The following is a 15,514-nucleotide window of genomic DNA, read 5'->3' on the forward strand; positions in this document are numbered from 1 at the left end:
TGGTTTCATTGTTTTAATTTGTCTTTGATTCTTTAAGTACTGTTAAAAGGGCTCTATAAAATGAATGTATTATTATTATTTATTATTACAGCTGGAAGTTAAGTGCTAGTAGATATTCCCATGTTTAGAAATATGCTTTATTTCAATTGATATTTCCAGTTTTTTGTGCAATTTTGATCCTTTTTGATGGATAAAAGAACACAAATCTACTGTATTGTGTATAAAATACTATTTAAATAAAGTTTGTAAAGAGTTTAGTAGACATTTATCTACATTGTATGTTAAGCATAGTTAAACATGTGAGGTTATAAAAGTTTAAAGTGACAAACTCAGGACTGGACCTTGACAAGAAATGGTCCCCTCAGTGATGGTGGGCTCCACATAAATACGACACAAGGCTTGACCCATTCTCTTGATGCTGATAATAACAATAATAATAATAAAAAGTTAAATTTATATTGTGCCTTTCACAAGCCCAAGGATGCTTTACAAAGAGAGAGAGATAACAAAAGAAAAAAAATAATCAAAATCAAACAAAACTAAGCAGATATTGATTATTGCTCAATGTCAGAAACCTTTGTCCAAAACAAAATATGCAAGTTAAAATATGAGTTACAAGGTTTCCACCCGACAGCAGAGTTATCCAATTAGAATAAAATAAAAGTTGTTTTTTTTGGGGGGGGGGAGCTTCAGTGCCCAGCAATGCAGCCTTGAACAAACTAGCTTTAAATTAGGGCAGAATTACCTTAATTCTCTAAGTTTTAAAATGTTCCAGCAACCTATTGTAAAGCTGTATTGATTACTTTGTGAGATAAAGTGAATAAAACTGAATTAAAATGTTAAAAAAAGGGGACTTAAGTTGATGAGAAGCTGTCATTTAGTGCCACATGTGAAGTATTGGAGCAAGTTATATTTATATAGAGATTTCTAACCTTAGTAAACGTTTTCAAAATGTGTTTATGGTCTCAATCGCTAGTTTAAAGCCTTCTTCAATGCAGTATGATGTTCATTTGGGACATTTGGCCTCCCTGATTTTATATTTGACGATAAAGCAGGGTATGCATTAGGGCGTGGCTACGTCGTGATTGACAGGTTGATTGGTTCACAGGTTCAGGAGGGCGCCTCATGCTCCTCCTGATGTCCATATAAGTAGAATCTGTGTTTTTATTTTTCCCAGCATGCACCGGTTATAGACTTCTAAATACTATAATTTCCATATGATGTGAATGCATCATTATTGTTTTCTTCCAAAGACGAACCAGAGCCAGCAGTTCCTTATAAAACATCTTTATTAACGACAAACCCCGCATTATAGATCAGCCAAACAGTAAAATGTCAAAGTTTCCATAAAACAACAAAAGACTTAGAAAAAGATTGAAAAGAGGAACATCATGAGAACACAGTCGAAGGCCGTTTGATCTCTCCATCTTGACAAAGTGTCCTCTTTACTGTCCACCTCTCCTGCTCGTCTGTTTTCTGTCTCTTTCTCTCTTTCTATCACATTATCCTTCCTTTCCCGTCTCTGTTTTACCATGACGACGGCCGGGGGTCAGCTGTCTCGTCACTCACTCTAGCGTACGCAGCTCACTTTCGTGCATCTTCTGGTTACCATGGCGGCGACATTGGCTGTGGGTTCTGGAGGTAGGACATGACGACTGCTGAGATGGACAACCTGCAGACAGAGGACAAGAAAAACATTTAAAGTCGCTATTTGCTACCTTAGTTTAACCTTTGTGGTGTCGTTTCCGGGTCAAATTGACCCCGTCTGTTTTGACTGTTCCTTCTTTCCTCCCTTCCTTCCTTCTGTCCTTCTTTCCTTCCCTCCTCCCTTCCTTCCTCCCTTCCTTCTGTCCTTCTTTCCTCCCTCCCTCCCTCCTTTCCTTCCTACCTTCCTTTCCTTCCTCCCTTCCTTCTGTCCTTCTTTCTACCCTCCTTTCCTTCCTTCCCTCCTTCCACCCTCCCTCCTTTCCTTCCTTCTGTCTGTCCTTCCTTCCTTCATATCTTCCTTCATTCCTTCTGTCCTTCCTTCCTTCCTTCTGTCCTTCCTATCTTCCTTCATTCCTTCTGTCCTTCTTTCCTTCTGTCCTTCCTATCTTCCTTCATTCCTTCTGTCCTTCATTCCTTCTGTCCTTCCTTCCTTCTGTCCTTCCTATCTTCCTTCATTCCTTCTGTCCTTCTTTCCTTCCTATCTTCCTTCATTCCTTCGACCCTCCTTTCCTTCCTTCCCTCCTTCCTTCCTTCCTTCCTTCCTTCCTTCCTTCCTTCCTTCCTTCCTTCCTTCCTTCCTTCCTTCCTAACATCTAAGATCAGCTGTTAGGGTAAATGTTCCCATTAAAACACCAAGATCTAAGTGCAGCTGTTTTTCATGGATACTGACATGATTTATAAGGGAGGTCATTTCTTATAAAGCAACATTTATCTCTCATTTGAAAATGTATTCATTAGTTCATGTAGATTTTGAAATATAAAATAAAGATATTTGATGAATAAAGTGGGTTTAATTGGTACTGTGACTCCATTTAAGCCCACATCATGATTTATTTACTTAATATAAACAAAATATTGATTTCAAAGAATTAAAAACAGAGGAAAAAAACCCTCCTGAGTAAAATCTTAAAGGTCTGACTTCAGATGTAACCTCCTTTGTAATCATCAACATTTTCATCAGTAAATGTAACTAGTTAATCTCCAACACTGCATATTTCTTATTAAGACTATAATAATAAAGATTTATTTGAAGAAATTAAACTTCACCTATTGCAACATTAGCACCTCTGTATTCTGACAAAAAGCCTTAATCAGGTGTGAGCTGTATTGCTCACTTTGTTATTTTCTTACTTGTTTGCATTTGTTTTGGTCACTGCTTTCAAATAACACTTTTGTTCATGAAGTGTGACTTTTTAAATTACTTCCTGCTTATTGCCTACGAGGCAAAAAAAACAAAACACACACTCTGATTGTTTTTTAATTCGATGAAGTATTTTGAAAGTTGGCTTATTATTTGAGCAGAGGCCTTGACTGAGTATTGAAGTCGGTATAAAGAAGTATAAAGACGCTGAGTGTTTAATATACACAAACATGTAAAGGCCCATTTATGCTCAACGTACGTACGAAAATGTAAATGTCCTTTTCAAACGATTTTACCGTCACTGCTCATATACATCCATGCGTCCTTTACGTTGGCATGGATGTTAACCAATACATCCACCAGGGGGCAGCACAGAGTCAAAAGTTTATGACAACAACAAACTCAAAAACAAACATGGCGACTGTGGAGGAGATATTGATAATGTACCTCTTGCATAAAAGACAAAAACGATTTGTTTAAAGTTTCTAACCAACTCTCACAACCTTTCCTCAAAAAGTTCCGCCATTGTTATTTCTTCTTCGTGTCTCACTAGAGCTACATATACTGCTCCGTTTGGTCCAGGCGGGGAGTTCCGGTGCTCTGAAATGATGCCAACGAGGAAGTAACTTAAAACTGCATTCTATCAAAAGGCCACCAGGGGGCGACCGTTTTGGTGTCAAAAGGACTTCCGTCTCTATACAAGTCAATGGAGAATTCACCAACTTCTCACTTGATTTCTAACCTCAGTAAACGTTTTCAAAATGTGTTTATGGTCTCAATCGCTAGTTTAAAGCCTTCTTCAATGCAGTATGATGTTCATTTGGGACATTTTGGCCTCCCTGGTTTTATATTTGACGATAAAGCAGGGTATGCATTAGGGCGTGGCTACGTCGTGATTGACAGGTGGATTGGTTCACAGGTTCAGGAGGGCGCCTCATGCTCCTCCTGATGCCCATATAAGTAGAATCCGTGTTTTTATTTTTCCCAGCATGCACCTGAAATTTTCAAGATGGCGCTGCTCTGATACGATACTATTGGCTTCCGAGCAGCAGTCCACAAACCAATGGGTGACGTCACGGATGTTACGTCCATTTCTTATATACAGTCTATGGTTTGGCCCGTATCCGTAAGCTTTATGGAAGCGTGCAGAAATACGGACGAAATGAATGCGGAGCACGGACAGAATGCTCCGTCCGTATCCGGATCCGTATTTAACGTTGAGCATAAATGGGCCTTAAGAAGACAGGTTGTTCTGATAACCTCAATGCCTCACCTGACCTCCACATCTCTTCCCTCCATTGTAGACACTCACCTTTGTTCAGTAACACAGAGACACTCACATAATATCTTGGCAATTGACAAATGTCCTTAAACTGGCCTTGAACCAGCATCTAAACACAAGACGCTGATGCATTAAGTCCATTGTCTGACATTATTTGCTGAGCCAAACATCCTGCGTGACTAAACTATGACTTCATCAAGCGTGTCTTTTAGTACAACCTCATCTAGACGATGGACAGCGGGGGCTTTTCCTCTTGTCTGCGAGGCTTCGGGCGGCTCAGCTTTACTGGACCGTTCCCCCCCGCTGTAGTACGCCTTTTTATAAGTGAATGGAAATGTGCCACCGCTGGAGGTCACACAGTTAAAAGCTTTTGGACATTAGACTTGGCTCATCAGGAGTCTCAATGGCAGCCGGGATGGAGTCTAACCTACAGTTTTAAAGCTGCGTAATTCAAGACTTTACTGTAAATACATACAGTAGTACCCTTGTCATAACTATTTTTGTCTAATGTGACCCTAAATATACAAAAAATTGAAATAAAATTCATCATATTCTTATTTTTGTGCAGCTGATACACATTTTTGTGAATGTCATCACCATTCAAACATGTTGCTGTATTCTTCATATTCTATAAAATGTTCTACTGGTCTTTTTCCCTCCGTAATTAAATAGAATACTCTTAATTAAGGATTAATCAACTATTTATTAATGAATGATTTTATGAATAAGAATTGGTGCAGAGACTAATTATGAGTCAGAATATAAACAATATGTGAGGATTAAATATGAGGATACTAACAAATTAATGTATTTAAATGTGTATATCTATATATTTAGTCTATTTTTTAAAGCTACTCTTACTGTGTACTACTTTTGCTATTTTGAAATCATTGCTATTTTATTGCATTAATGTTTCTTTTTATTTCCTCTTTCTTTTTTTAAACATTGCTCTATGCTCCTATTCAGCTCTTTTAATGTGAAGCACTTGGTGTATGTAATTTATTTTGTTGTAAAGCACTTTAAGCTGCATTTTTTGTATGAAAGGTGCTTTACAAATAAAAGAAATAATTACTAATTTTAAAAGTTTTGTTGTTTTTTTTTTTTTACAGATTAGAATCACTTACTCGGACACATAATGTTATTAAAATGATCATATGATATGACCATTTCCACTTAAAGTCAATGAACTATATTATTGATTTATCTCTAAGCTCTAGATTAGACAAAAGATAGTAAATTCAAAGCACTTCATTCAGAGAGCTGCTCTTTTCTTCTCCTGATCTCGATGCTTCGCTTCGCTTTGCTTCATATCTCCCAAACTAGCACCAAATACAAGTGAACTCTTTGTGTTGCTGTACTCACATGAAGCTGCTCATCATCTGTTTAGTGTCTTCGGAGCTTCTGGAGTTTGCAAAGCTGATGAACGAGCAGTAGACAGCGATCCAGGCGCACCACTTCAGCTGAAAACACAAACACGCACACAGGTTAGATACGAGCTCAGTGAAGATTTAAACATATAACATACATATAACGTTCTGCTAGTGAACAGACAGGCTTGGGGGAGGTAATGAAACACATGGAACGATTTTACGTAATTAAGTTATTGTACTCTGTTAAAGTTACAGGAAAAAAAGGTGTAGTCGATTACCAATAAACTGGGTAAAAATTAGGATTGTTAGCAGGATTACAACTTTAGAAAACATTTTAAAATAAAGATATACTGCCATGCACTTTAAAAGTCCAAAATGTAAGCAGAGTAGGAATGAGATGGCAAAATAACTCAGTGATCCACAGTTATGTGATAATAAAGGATGATACCAGTGGATGCACGAACACACACATAGTGAACTTACGATCGTTACGCACTGTGACGACCCCAAAGAGTCATACGATTAAGTTACAAGACAGCTCGAGTTTAAGACATAACGGCTCTCCACTGATATGACTGTGTGTGTGTGTGTGATGTCACCCGGAGATGACAGCGTGTCATTGGTTGTCGAACACTGAATGAGTCAGAGAAACCTCAGATGATTCACGCAGGTAGAGCCGAATAAAAAGGACACAGTGAAGCCCTTGATGCTGCTGCACACATGTCTGCACACAGCTGGTGGGTGTTAGGTGCTGAAGTACTTTTGTGTTGTGTTTGATGCCGTTTTCTCTTCCCAACAGGTACTGCTCTCCCCCTTCCTCAGCTAATGGCCGCAGCTGTGACCTATCGCAATCATCCTCAGCAGAAAGGCTCGAGCCACTCGTTCCTTGATCCGGCAGTGTAGTGATTGTTGCCTTGCCTGTGACTCTGAGATAGTGCTTCTGCTCCTTAGTGACTAGTAGTGGTGTTTCTCGTCAGTTATTGATTCTGCTTAATCAGATCAGCTTCTTTCCTTTAAGTGAAGTCCGTTCTTAGTTGTTTATCGTGTCTGGGGTACGTGCTCTTTTGCCAGAGGCTTTCCATTGAGAACATTCTCTGTAATGCACGTCATATGTTGTTTACTTTTATTGTAGATCGATCGGCTGCTGCTTGAATGTGCTGAATGAAGAGCAAGTTCCTCTTTAAATATACACTGAGCAGACTACATATGTTTGATGCTACATTATTCTACATTACTCTTCTTTTTTATTGTCTTTATTATTTGATATTGTGTCCTTATTATTATGATATTGAGGTAATCCAAAAGTAAGTAAGAAAGTAATTAAGCCGCATTCATATTGTGAAACTTGGCTGAGGTTACAGACCACAGTTTTTTTTTTAACAGATGATTAGTAATTGTGTAATAACCCCCCAACCAGACATTTCTTTGGAGACAGACAGACAAACTCATAATTAACACAAATAAACAGGTCTCAGCTGAAAGTTGAAGTTTACTGTGGAGACACTTGAACACATAGATGTGAGAAAACAGCATAGTCGATAAAAAAGGCATCAATTAAATGAGTCCATGATGATCTTTAATTTGGTGCTCTCATTTATAAAGTGCTCTTATACACACACACACTTCCCAAACAGGATAACAGCACTCCAAGGAAAAAGTTACTCCAAAGGCTTTAAACTTTTTGCACTAACTTCCACGTCAAAGCTTGCTTATTTTATTATGTTTAATGTATTGTTGTTGATTTATGTGTGTCTTTGAGTGCTTTGAAATGTGCCTTTAAATAAAATGCATCATTATTACTATTATTATTATACTTTGCTGTGTTTCCTTCACATGCATAGTACTGTTTTACTGCATTTACCTGCAGAATACATATATTCATATATTCATATAGGAGATTGTTAGGTGTTGCCATTATTATGTACACCTAGACATGGCAGTGTGTTACTGAATGTTGGGATTTTAGGAGGAAATAATATGTTCAATTGTTCTGAATAAAACATTTAATATAAAGAAGTTAAAAAAAACAGCATATTTTTAGATGGAAAGACAATCAATTAAACAAATGATCTACTGTTGTGCTTTAAGGCCACATGAATCCGCTGCCTTCGCCCTCCTGATTAAGTCCATTGTGTCCTCAGAGCTGAAAGACAAACGCTGCCCTTCATCCTTCAACCTGAAAAGGTGAGTTTACCTTTAATCTTCCAAATGGAACGACTGAGTCGGACCGGGCGTTACCCTTCAGAGGGAACGGCCCTTTAGTGTTTAGTGTGGACACAGAGGAGGTATAGGGGACAGAGGTGTGTGTGTGTGTGTGTGTGTGTGTGTGTGTGTGTGTGTGTGTGTGTGTGTGTGTGTGTAGGTCACCTTGAGCATCAGTCCACACATGCTGAAGATCATGCCGAGCAGGTTCATGTAGTCGGGGGTGGGGTCCTCCAGTGTGGGGTTGGTCTCTGTGCTGGGAGGCTTGTACCTGCAAACACCAAAAACACATAATCAAATACACAAAGTATTTTAATGTGTGTTTTAAAGTCAAACTCCACTTAAAAATGTGTCTTTCTTCCTGTTACAGCAGTTTAATGTTTGTTTCACTGTGCAGGAGGATGAATGAGATTCTATGTGCTCATTAAAATCTAAGTTAAAGAGGCCTATGAGTAGGATTTCACAACTATTTAAAAGCCAATCCTGGTCCAATATTCATGTGTGTGATGTGGAGACTTAAAACATCCAGTGCACAAACACAGAGGATGGATGGACTTTATAGTGAAGTAGGAGATATTTTATGCCCTATGACGTACGACATGATTAAGTAGAAGTAGTTCTTCGATCAATATTGTGATCTGACATCAGTGTGCTACTCCTGTGCTTCTTTTACAACGACTTGTCTAAATCATATCCTGCTATACAAAAAGAATGACAATTTGTTAATAGCAGATCTTTGGACAAGGAGAAGTCTGGTGCATTTTTATAGTTCATATTTGTATTATTGTGACTGTGGCCTTTGAAAGAAGCATATATTAGCTTCTCTTATGATTAAGTACGGTTCAACTAGCCACCACTTAAATTAGTTCACATCATCAGCTGTTTCCAGAAAAACTAAAATACTCCTGTTCACATGTCCTACTTGACTAAATCACGTCGTGTCCTGCAGCTAAACCTTTTAACTTATTCACAGACTGTGGATTTTTAATGAGGGAAAAGGCAATTAGGCAATATTTTGGGGGGAAAAACGTATCAGATACACATTATTATTCAAAGCAGAGTATATTTATGTCTTAAAAAGCGTATTTTAATGTATTTAATATTGTGAAAGTGATATGTGCAGACTACTGTGTACTACAAGCCTTTACACACTTTTACATCACTTTTCATGTTATGTGAGTTCTGTTACTATCACACCCCTGCTTCTGTTTCCACACTCAAAACACCTGCACATTTCACACAAAAGCTGAGTGTTAAACATCTAAATATTAAACAATGGTTCTCCATCTGCTGCTGTGACACCCTCCACTCTTCTCGGGAGGCTTTCCATCACATTTTGGAACCTGGCTGCAGTAATTTACTCTCATTAAGCCAAAAGAGAGATTTAATGAGGTTGTGAACTGATGTTGGCGATGAGGTCTGGCTCACATTCAGCATTCAGTTCATGTTAAGGGTGTTAGATGGGGCTGAGTTCTGAGTTTATGAAGGCCACAAAAAACTGGGAAAAGCATTTTTTAATGGACCCAGTTTAAGAGTATTTCATCTAAAGAGTACAGTCTATATATATAAAGATGGATTGATTGATGGACCCAGCTTTGCATATTTAAACAGGTAAACAGGAGTCTTTCCCAAGCTGTTGGCACAAAATTAGAAGATCGTCATTGACTAAAATATAATTTTATACTTTAACAGTAAGATTTGTCCTAATTGAAGCCAAAGGGCCAAGTTAAAACCAAGAAAAGCAGCCCATGTGTGTGTGCAGGGGTATCCACTGTATCCACTGACCTTTGATTATACAGCATAAAAGTCAAGTTAATGGTCAACTACTTGGATAATTGATTGATTGACTCATTTACTAAGAAAAACTGGCCAAATTATGTGATTGCAGCATCTTAATTATAGTAAAATCATTGGATTGTGGACAAAACAAGACATTTGAGGACGTATTCTTGGGTTGTGGGACAATTTTACACAATTTTCTCACATTTTATGGACAGATAAATGACAATACTCCTCAGTTACAGCTCTAGTTTTTAAAAAAAAATAAAGAAAACTGAAAAGAAGCCCATTCAGAAAGTGAGATTAAGGCAAATAGATGGAAACGCTGCTCATTTAATATAAAGTGTTGACAAATAAATGAACACAGCAACTAAACCACCGCCTGAGGATTTAATATGTAAGTTATTATCAACATATAAAGACAGTTCAGAGGTGTTTAAACCCTAAATCTAAATGAGCTCATCACTAATCCCTTCATGCTACACTCATGACGTGAGTTTAAGGAGTTAGCTGATTAGCTGCTGTTAGCTAAAATGGTTAAATTCACCAACAAAAAAGCTCTATTTTCTGTATAAAACACTCACCTCAGTATCTTATTCTGTCGCCTAGGGTCTGACATATTGTTGGAAGTCATGATATACTATAATTCACTCGTTTAATGTGTTTTATTTAGGAGGAGATGGCGATTTAAACTCCGGTGACAGAAGGACAGCTGATCGGCCCTTTCGTGAATGGACCCACGTGTACTTCCGGTGTGTTTCAGAATAAAAGCTTAGCGTAAACCCGTAGGGTGAAATATAGCGGGAGGAAGCTGTTTGAAATCTTATTTTGAAAGGAGTGCTTAATTCCCAGTATGCATTGTGCGTGTTAGCAAAATGAATGGAGACTTTAGCTAGATTGTTAAAAAACATGAGGTTAAAATAGGTTATTAATTGATTTAACTAATTTTATCAGGAATATCGACATGGCTCAACCCTGAACTTGAACTTTTTGGGGGGTAAAAGTAAGTAAAAACACATTTTAACCTCTATAAGAAGGAAATGCTAGCTGTAAAGTGTTTGTATGCTAGTCAGGTTTGTTTACAAAAATCTACTTTTCAAGCTAGAAAGCAGATGTTTCATTTTAGAGAGTTTTTAAGGAGCCAACAGGTAACATCAGACGACTTACAGTTCCAATAAATGTGCAGATTTCAAAATATAAGGGCTAAAAGCACATACACAGCTGGTAATGTAGTAGGAAGTTGTTAAATGACATGTGTTGTGTTGTGTTTCTCCTCACAGGTTGGGTGTCATGTCGTTTCCTCTCCCCAAACCTGAGGCTCCTCAGCTTCCTCAGCATCTGCTCAGGACCATCGACTGTCAGCAAGGAGCTGTCAGGGCCGTCCGCTTCAATGGTGATAAACAGACACAAATATTCATCTTACTAATGTTTGGGACTGTTGAGATAAACCACTATGCAAGATAGGAAAATATGCATACTGTAGTCTGTTTCTATTGTGACACATTTGTATTATTTAAGTCTGTATGCTCTTGATGATGCAAGTTGCTTTAGCTCACACCTGTCTCCTTTCTCCTGTCTCCTGTCTCTGTCAGCTGATGGTAACTACGTGCTGTCCTGCGGCAGTGACAAATCTCTGAAGCTGTGGAGTGTGAGCCGAGGGACGCTGTTGAAGACGTACAGCGGACACGGATACGAGGTTCTGGATGCAGACGGGTGAGAGAAGATTTGTCACTTCGTCAGGAACGTTAAATCAGCAATATTAGTGTCATCAGATTGCATGATAGACACACGAAGATGTAGTAAATATGTGCTTAAGAGATAGATAGATACATGTAGGGCTGCAACTAACAATTATTTTCATTATTAGTTAATCTGCCAGTTATTTTATTGATTAATTGATTCATTTTTTTGCATATAAAATGTCATACAATAGTGAAAAATGCCCATTTTAACTTCTTATAGCTCATGTTTACATCTTCAAATGTCTCTTTTTATGTGATTAATAGTCCAAAATCTAAAGATGGTCAGTTCAGTATCATTTATGACACCAAACAGCTTAAAATCCTCACGATTTTCTAACCCTAACCCTGCAGCTCTAACTATATGATATGAATAATTAACTACAACCACAAATTAACTAAAATAACTACACTAACATTTTACGAAGCGTCCTCCTTTTCTGATGGGAGTTTTTTTTCTGGATAAATGATGAAAAAACTTGAGCTGTGTTTCAGAAAAGGAAGCTTTATGTGAGGCTGATTTTAGCTGTAGAGCAGATACAGTTTTCAGTGTAATGTAGGAAGTGTAGCAGCTGTATTGTGTCCATGTGGGCTTAGTACTGGTACGTGCATGACTCAATTACTAACTAACTATCTACTGTAGATACTGAGGTACACAACAGCTCTTTATAACTCTTTACCCCCTGCATGAATTAACCATCTTTGTTTCTGCTTTGGCTGCTTCCACAGTTCCTTTGACAACAGCCAGATTTGCACCTGCAGCTCGGACAAGACGGTGATCCTGTGGGACGTCGCCACAGGCCAGGTCACACGAAAGCTCAGAGGTCATGCTGGGGTCAGTTCTGCTGTCTGATAGTTTAATGCATCGACACAATTTCACTTTTTTTGTATTCTAAAGTATCTGTGTGTTCGGCTTTTGCTTTTTCTTCTTCATCTCACTCAAATTTTTTGTTTGCAGAAAGTGAACTGTGTCCAATTCAATGAGGAAGCAACTGTCATTTTGTCTGGTAAGTTTCCATTCATGTAACATTACTACAATACTCAGTATATTAGTATACATTTAGTTTGTGGATGTTATTGCATGTATCAGGTATATATTATGTAATTTATGGGATAATACATTGTCTTTATGTGTTATGTTCTGCCATATAATTATCAAGACTAATATTGATCAAATTGTGTCTCTTTTGTGTATTAAAAAAATCCAGTTTTTTTATTTTATTTTAATGTAATTGTAATTATATGTATTTTTTTTTCACCATCCAGGGTCCATAGACGGGTCGGTGCGATGCTGGGACACCAGGTCCCGTCGATTTGAGCCCATTCAGGTTCTGGATGAGGCTTCAGACAGCGTCAGCAGCGTGAAGGTGATGCAACACGAGCTGCTAACCGGGTCAGAAAACTACTTATTTCTCTATTATTTGGATTTGTTTTTTAAGATTGATTCACAAATCAGTAATGTCTCATGATTCATTTAAACTGCAGCAGTTAAAATGTTTAAAAAGACAAAATAGATCTAACTGACACTCTGTTTTATTCTCACAACAAACATCTTCTGTTTTAGGTCGGTGGACGGTAGAGTGAGGCGCTACGACCTGAGAATGGGACAATTACACGTGGACTTCATCAGCAGTGAGCAGTCTTTTCTATTACAGTATTTCAAACATTCAGATAATGTGACAATGACTATACGGAAAAATAAAGTTGATAATAATCATATTGTTACACTGCAGAAAATGAGAAGATAGCTCATAAGAGTAGAAAGCCAACAGCGATATATAAAGTTAAGCACTGATTTATCATTAAGCACGCAGACAACAGTTCTTAATGTGTAACTTGATCATCCACATTTTCACCTGCCTGGTAAAGGACGTTTGCACAGAATTTTTAAATGCAACTTGTAACTTATATTATGTTTGTGTGTTCCAGGTCCCATCACCTGCGTGTGTTTCAGTCAGGACGGTCAGTGCACACTGAGCTCCAGTCTGGATTCAACGGTCAGACTGCTGGACAAGAACACCGGAGAAATGCTGGGAGAGTGAGTGAAGTTCAGCAGAATCAACTGTTTATGTCTCATTTATAGCTTGATGCCTTCACATCACATCACCACTTTGTAAACGAGTATGACTGTAGGAGAAGGGCTCACTGTTTTGAGTATTCATCAATAAAAAAGGATGAAGTCCAAGTAAAAACACAACTTTAGACGTGCAAATGTACTATTTGTGGTTGTGAAAAATGCAGTTTCAGCATTTGCAGGTTTATTTAGTACTTGACTCATGATCAGAAGAACAATTGCATCTTCTTCAATATTTTATATAACTTTATATAACTTTATATAATGGGGACATATTCTAAATTGCGCTTGATGCAACATTTCCTACTCCACTGTAATGTATACTTTTTGGTCCACAGTGACATTAAATCTCTAATCACGGTAAACTTGCAAAGACAAAAGCAGGGACTTTAAACAATATTTAGGCTTGAAAAAATCTAATTAACTCAAAGTGCTCTTATTAGCTTTTATTCGACTATTTAAGCTGTAAACTGTCATTTATGTTTTAACACATTACCTGAATTTGTTTTGTTTGTTTTGGCTTTAGGTATACAGGACACAAGATGAAGGGCTATAAGCTGGACTGCTGCCTGTCCAGTAAAGACACTCACATCCTGAGCTGCTCAGAGGACGGACACGTCTACTGCTGGGACCTCGTGGAGGTGAGCGTCCAGTTACAACCTCCATCATCCTCTTGTTTGATTTTATGACAGAATATCATAGGAGTGTCTGTCTTTAAGCCTCAGTCCATCATCAAAATCTAAATTACCCTCACTAGGCTATTTTCCCACCTAATTTTGATGAAGTATGCACTAACAAATATTCTGTCCCATCTCTCACTTCCAGGGGTCTTTGTCGTTGAAGCTGCCGGTGGGGAAAGCTGTGGTCCAGTCTCTTGCTTTCCACCCGACAGAGGTCTGCCTCCTTACAGCCATGGAGGGGCGTGTCCAGGTGTGGGGGGCAGAGCCGGAGGAGACAGAGGAGGAGGATGCCATGGCTACGTAGAGAGGGTGAAAGTAGTAGACATTCCAGTAACCCGGGTTATATACTGTCATCCTAAAGAAACCCAAATTAGGATGGCTGATACTACTGATTTAAAAAAAAACATAATGTGGCATCTTACTACCACATTTAGTTCTTCTTCTCTGTCTGTAAACACTAGGTTACTGGTGTTAAAATAAGTGCTGAAAGAAGGAATATAAGGCAAAGGCTGATGTGCGCCACTCAAATTAAAGAGATCATAATTGGAGTATATGCAAATTTATAAATGATCATTGTGGAAAAAGTGGTTTTATTTCAGTCTGAGGTGAGCTACTTCTAGATTGTGGCTTTCTAGGTAAAGTTAACTCCTCAGTCAGATTCCCAGTTTGTATTTAAAGCCGTTAAATATACAAAAACGTTACTGCTGTTGAGATTTTGCTCCCAGATGTTTCACAGATTACCCAATTTAGATATGACTTTAGCTCATTACTGAGTCATTTTGCTCCCACACTTTTGGATTTATTCATTTTTGTATGACAGACAATTATTTTTGTACAAAACCGAATAAACGTCTTTTTTTGTAACATACACCACGTTATGTATTCTCTCTCTCTCTCGCTTCACATAAATGATGCTCCCACCAACACGGTTTAGTTCTGTGCAAGTTTATCTTTATTAGGAACTGTACAAACAATCAACACAGAGATGAGCACAGTAAAAAATAAATTAGCATGACAAAAATGAATGGCAACAAATAAATAAATAACTTAGATTACATAAATAGATTTTTTCAAATGTGGCTGGAACGTCGGCAACTTTGTCTGAATGGTAAAAGAGAGCTTCACTCGGCTGTCGAACCACAGCTTCGTACACACACGATCCAAATCTATTATTAACCTCGAAATTGCACTGAAGATCTTAAATAAATATAATGTCAGCTTATTTACAAAAGGAAAAAAAAAGAAAAAGTCAAGTAGTTTCTTGTAGAGTCGTGTCTCTGATCAGCTCGACTCTTCTAAATAGCTTTGTCGGGAAAAATCGAACATAAAAAAAAAAGAGCAAAATCAGTTGACAAGTTTGAAAAAGTATTTACATTTGAAGGCTTCCCCTCCAAATCCCTCTATCTATTTATAGCAGACGTCAAATGAAAAACTCCCCTCTTCCAGAAATAAAACTGTTCATGAACTCAGAAAGCCAACGTTTTTAGCTTGACTGATATCAGAGTAGGTTTTTTAAAAGCTTTCATGAGCCAAAAGTTGT

At 37.9% G+C, this 15,514-nt stretch overlaps 2 protein-coding genes across 2 annotated transcripts; one reads left to right on the plus strand and one right to left on the minus strand.

Annotated features, from left to right (window-relative positions):
* Positions 1 to 1,277: 1,277 nt before the first annotated feature.
* On the minus strand, positions 1,278 to 10,212 carry wdr83os (WD repeat domain 83 opposite strand). Its single transcript, XM_062430384.1, has 4 exons — positions 10,066 to 10,212; positions 7,868 to 7,973; positions 5,493 to 5,590; positions 1,278 to 1,672 (listed from the first exon to the last, which is right to left on the minus strand). Exons 1-4 carry the CDS (start codon positions 10,113 to 10,115, stop codon positions 1,606 to 1,608), a joined length of 321 nt encoding a protein of 106 aa, XP_062286368.1. The 5' UTR covers positions 10,116 to 10,212; the 3' UTR covers positions 1,278 to 1,605.
* Positions 10,213 to 10,352: 140 nt separating this feature from the next.
* wdr83 (WD repeat domain containing 83) lies at positions 10,353 to 14,836 on the plus strand. Its single transcript, XM_062430396.1, has 10 exons — positions 10,353 to 10,484; positions 10,762 to 10,874; positions 11,074 to 11,194; positions 11,950 to 12,055; positions 12,179 to 12,227; positions 12,487 to 12,613; positions 12,785 to 12,852; positions 13,150 to 13,258; positions 13,821 to 13,935; positions 14,120 to 14,836. Exons 2-10 carry the CDS (start codon positions 10,772 to 10,774, stop codon positions 14,276 to 14,278), a joined length of 957 nt encoding a protein of 318 aa, XP_062286380.1. The 5' UTR covers positions 10,353 to 10,484; positions 10,762 to 10,771; the 3' UTR covers positions 14,279 to 14,836.
* The last annotated feature ends 678 nt before the right edge of the window (positions 14,837 to 15,514 follow it).

This window comes from Scomber scombrus, chromosome 2 (assembly GCF_963691925.1).
Source record: "Scomber scombrus chromosome 2, fScoSco1.1, whole genome shotgun sequence".
NCBI lineage: Eukaryota > Metazoa > Chordata > Actinopteri > Scombriformes > Scombridae > Scomber > Scomber scombrus.

Excerpts from the sequence above, each read along its gene's own strand:
- wdr83 (XM_062430396.1), top strand. The coding sequence starts at position 10,772 with ATGTCGTTTCCTCTCCCCAAACCTGAGGCTCCTCAGCTTCCTCAGCAT. Across the intron at positions 12,614-12,784 it reads CAACACGAGCTGCTAACCGG|GTCGGTGGACGGTAGAGTGA; the intron begins GTCAGAAAACTA and ends CTTCTGTTTTAG. Across the intron at positions 13,259-13,820 it reads ACCGGAGAAATGCTGGGAGA|GTATACAGGACACAAGATGA; the intron begins GTGAGTGAAGTT and ends TTTTGGCTTTAG.
- wdr83os (XM_062430384.1), bottom strand. The coding sequence starts at position 10,115 with ATGACTTCCAACAATATGTCAGACCCTAGGCGACAGAATAAGATACTG. Across the intron at positions 5,591-7,867 it reads TGTGTGGACTGATGCTCAAG|CTGAAGTGGTGCGCCTGGAT; the intron begins GTGACCTACACA and ends TTGTGTTTTCAG. Across the intron at positions 1,673-5,492 it reads CAGATGATGAGCAGCTTCAT|GTTGTCCATCTCAGCAGTCG; the intron begins GTGAGTACAGCA and ends CTCTGTCTGCAG.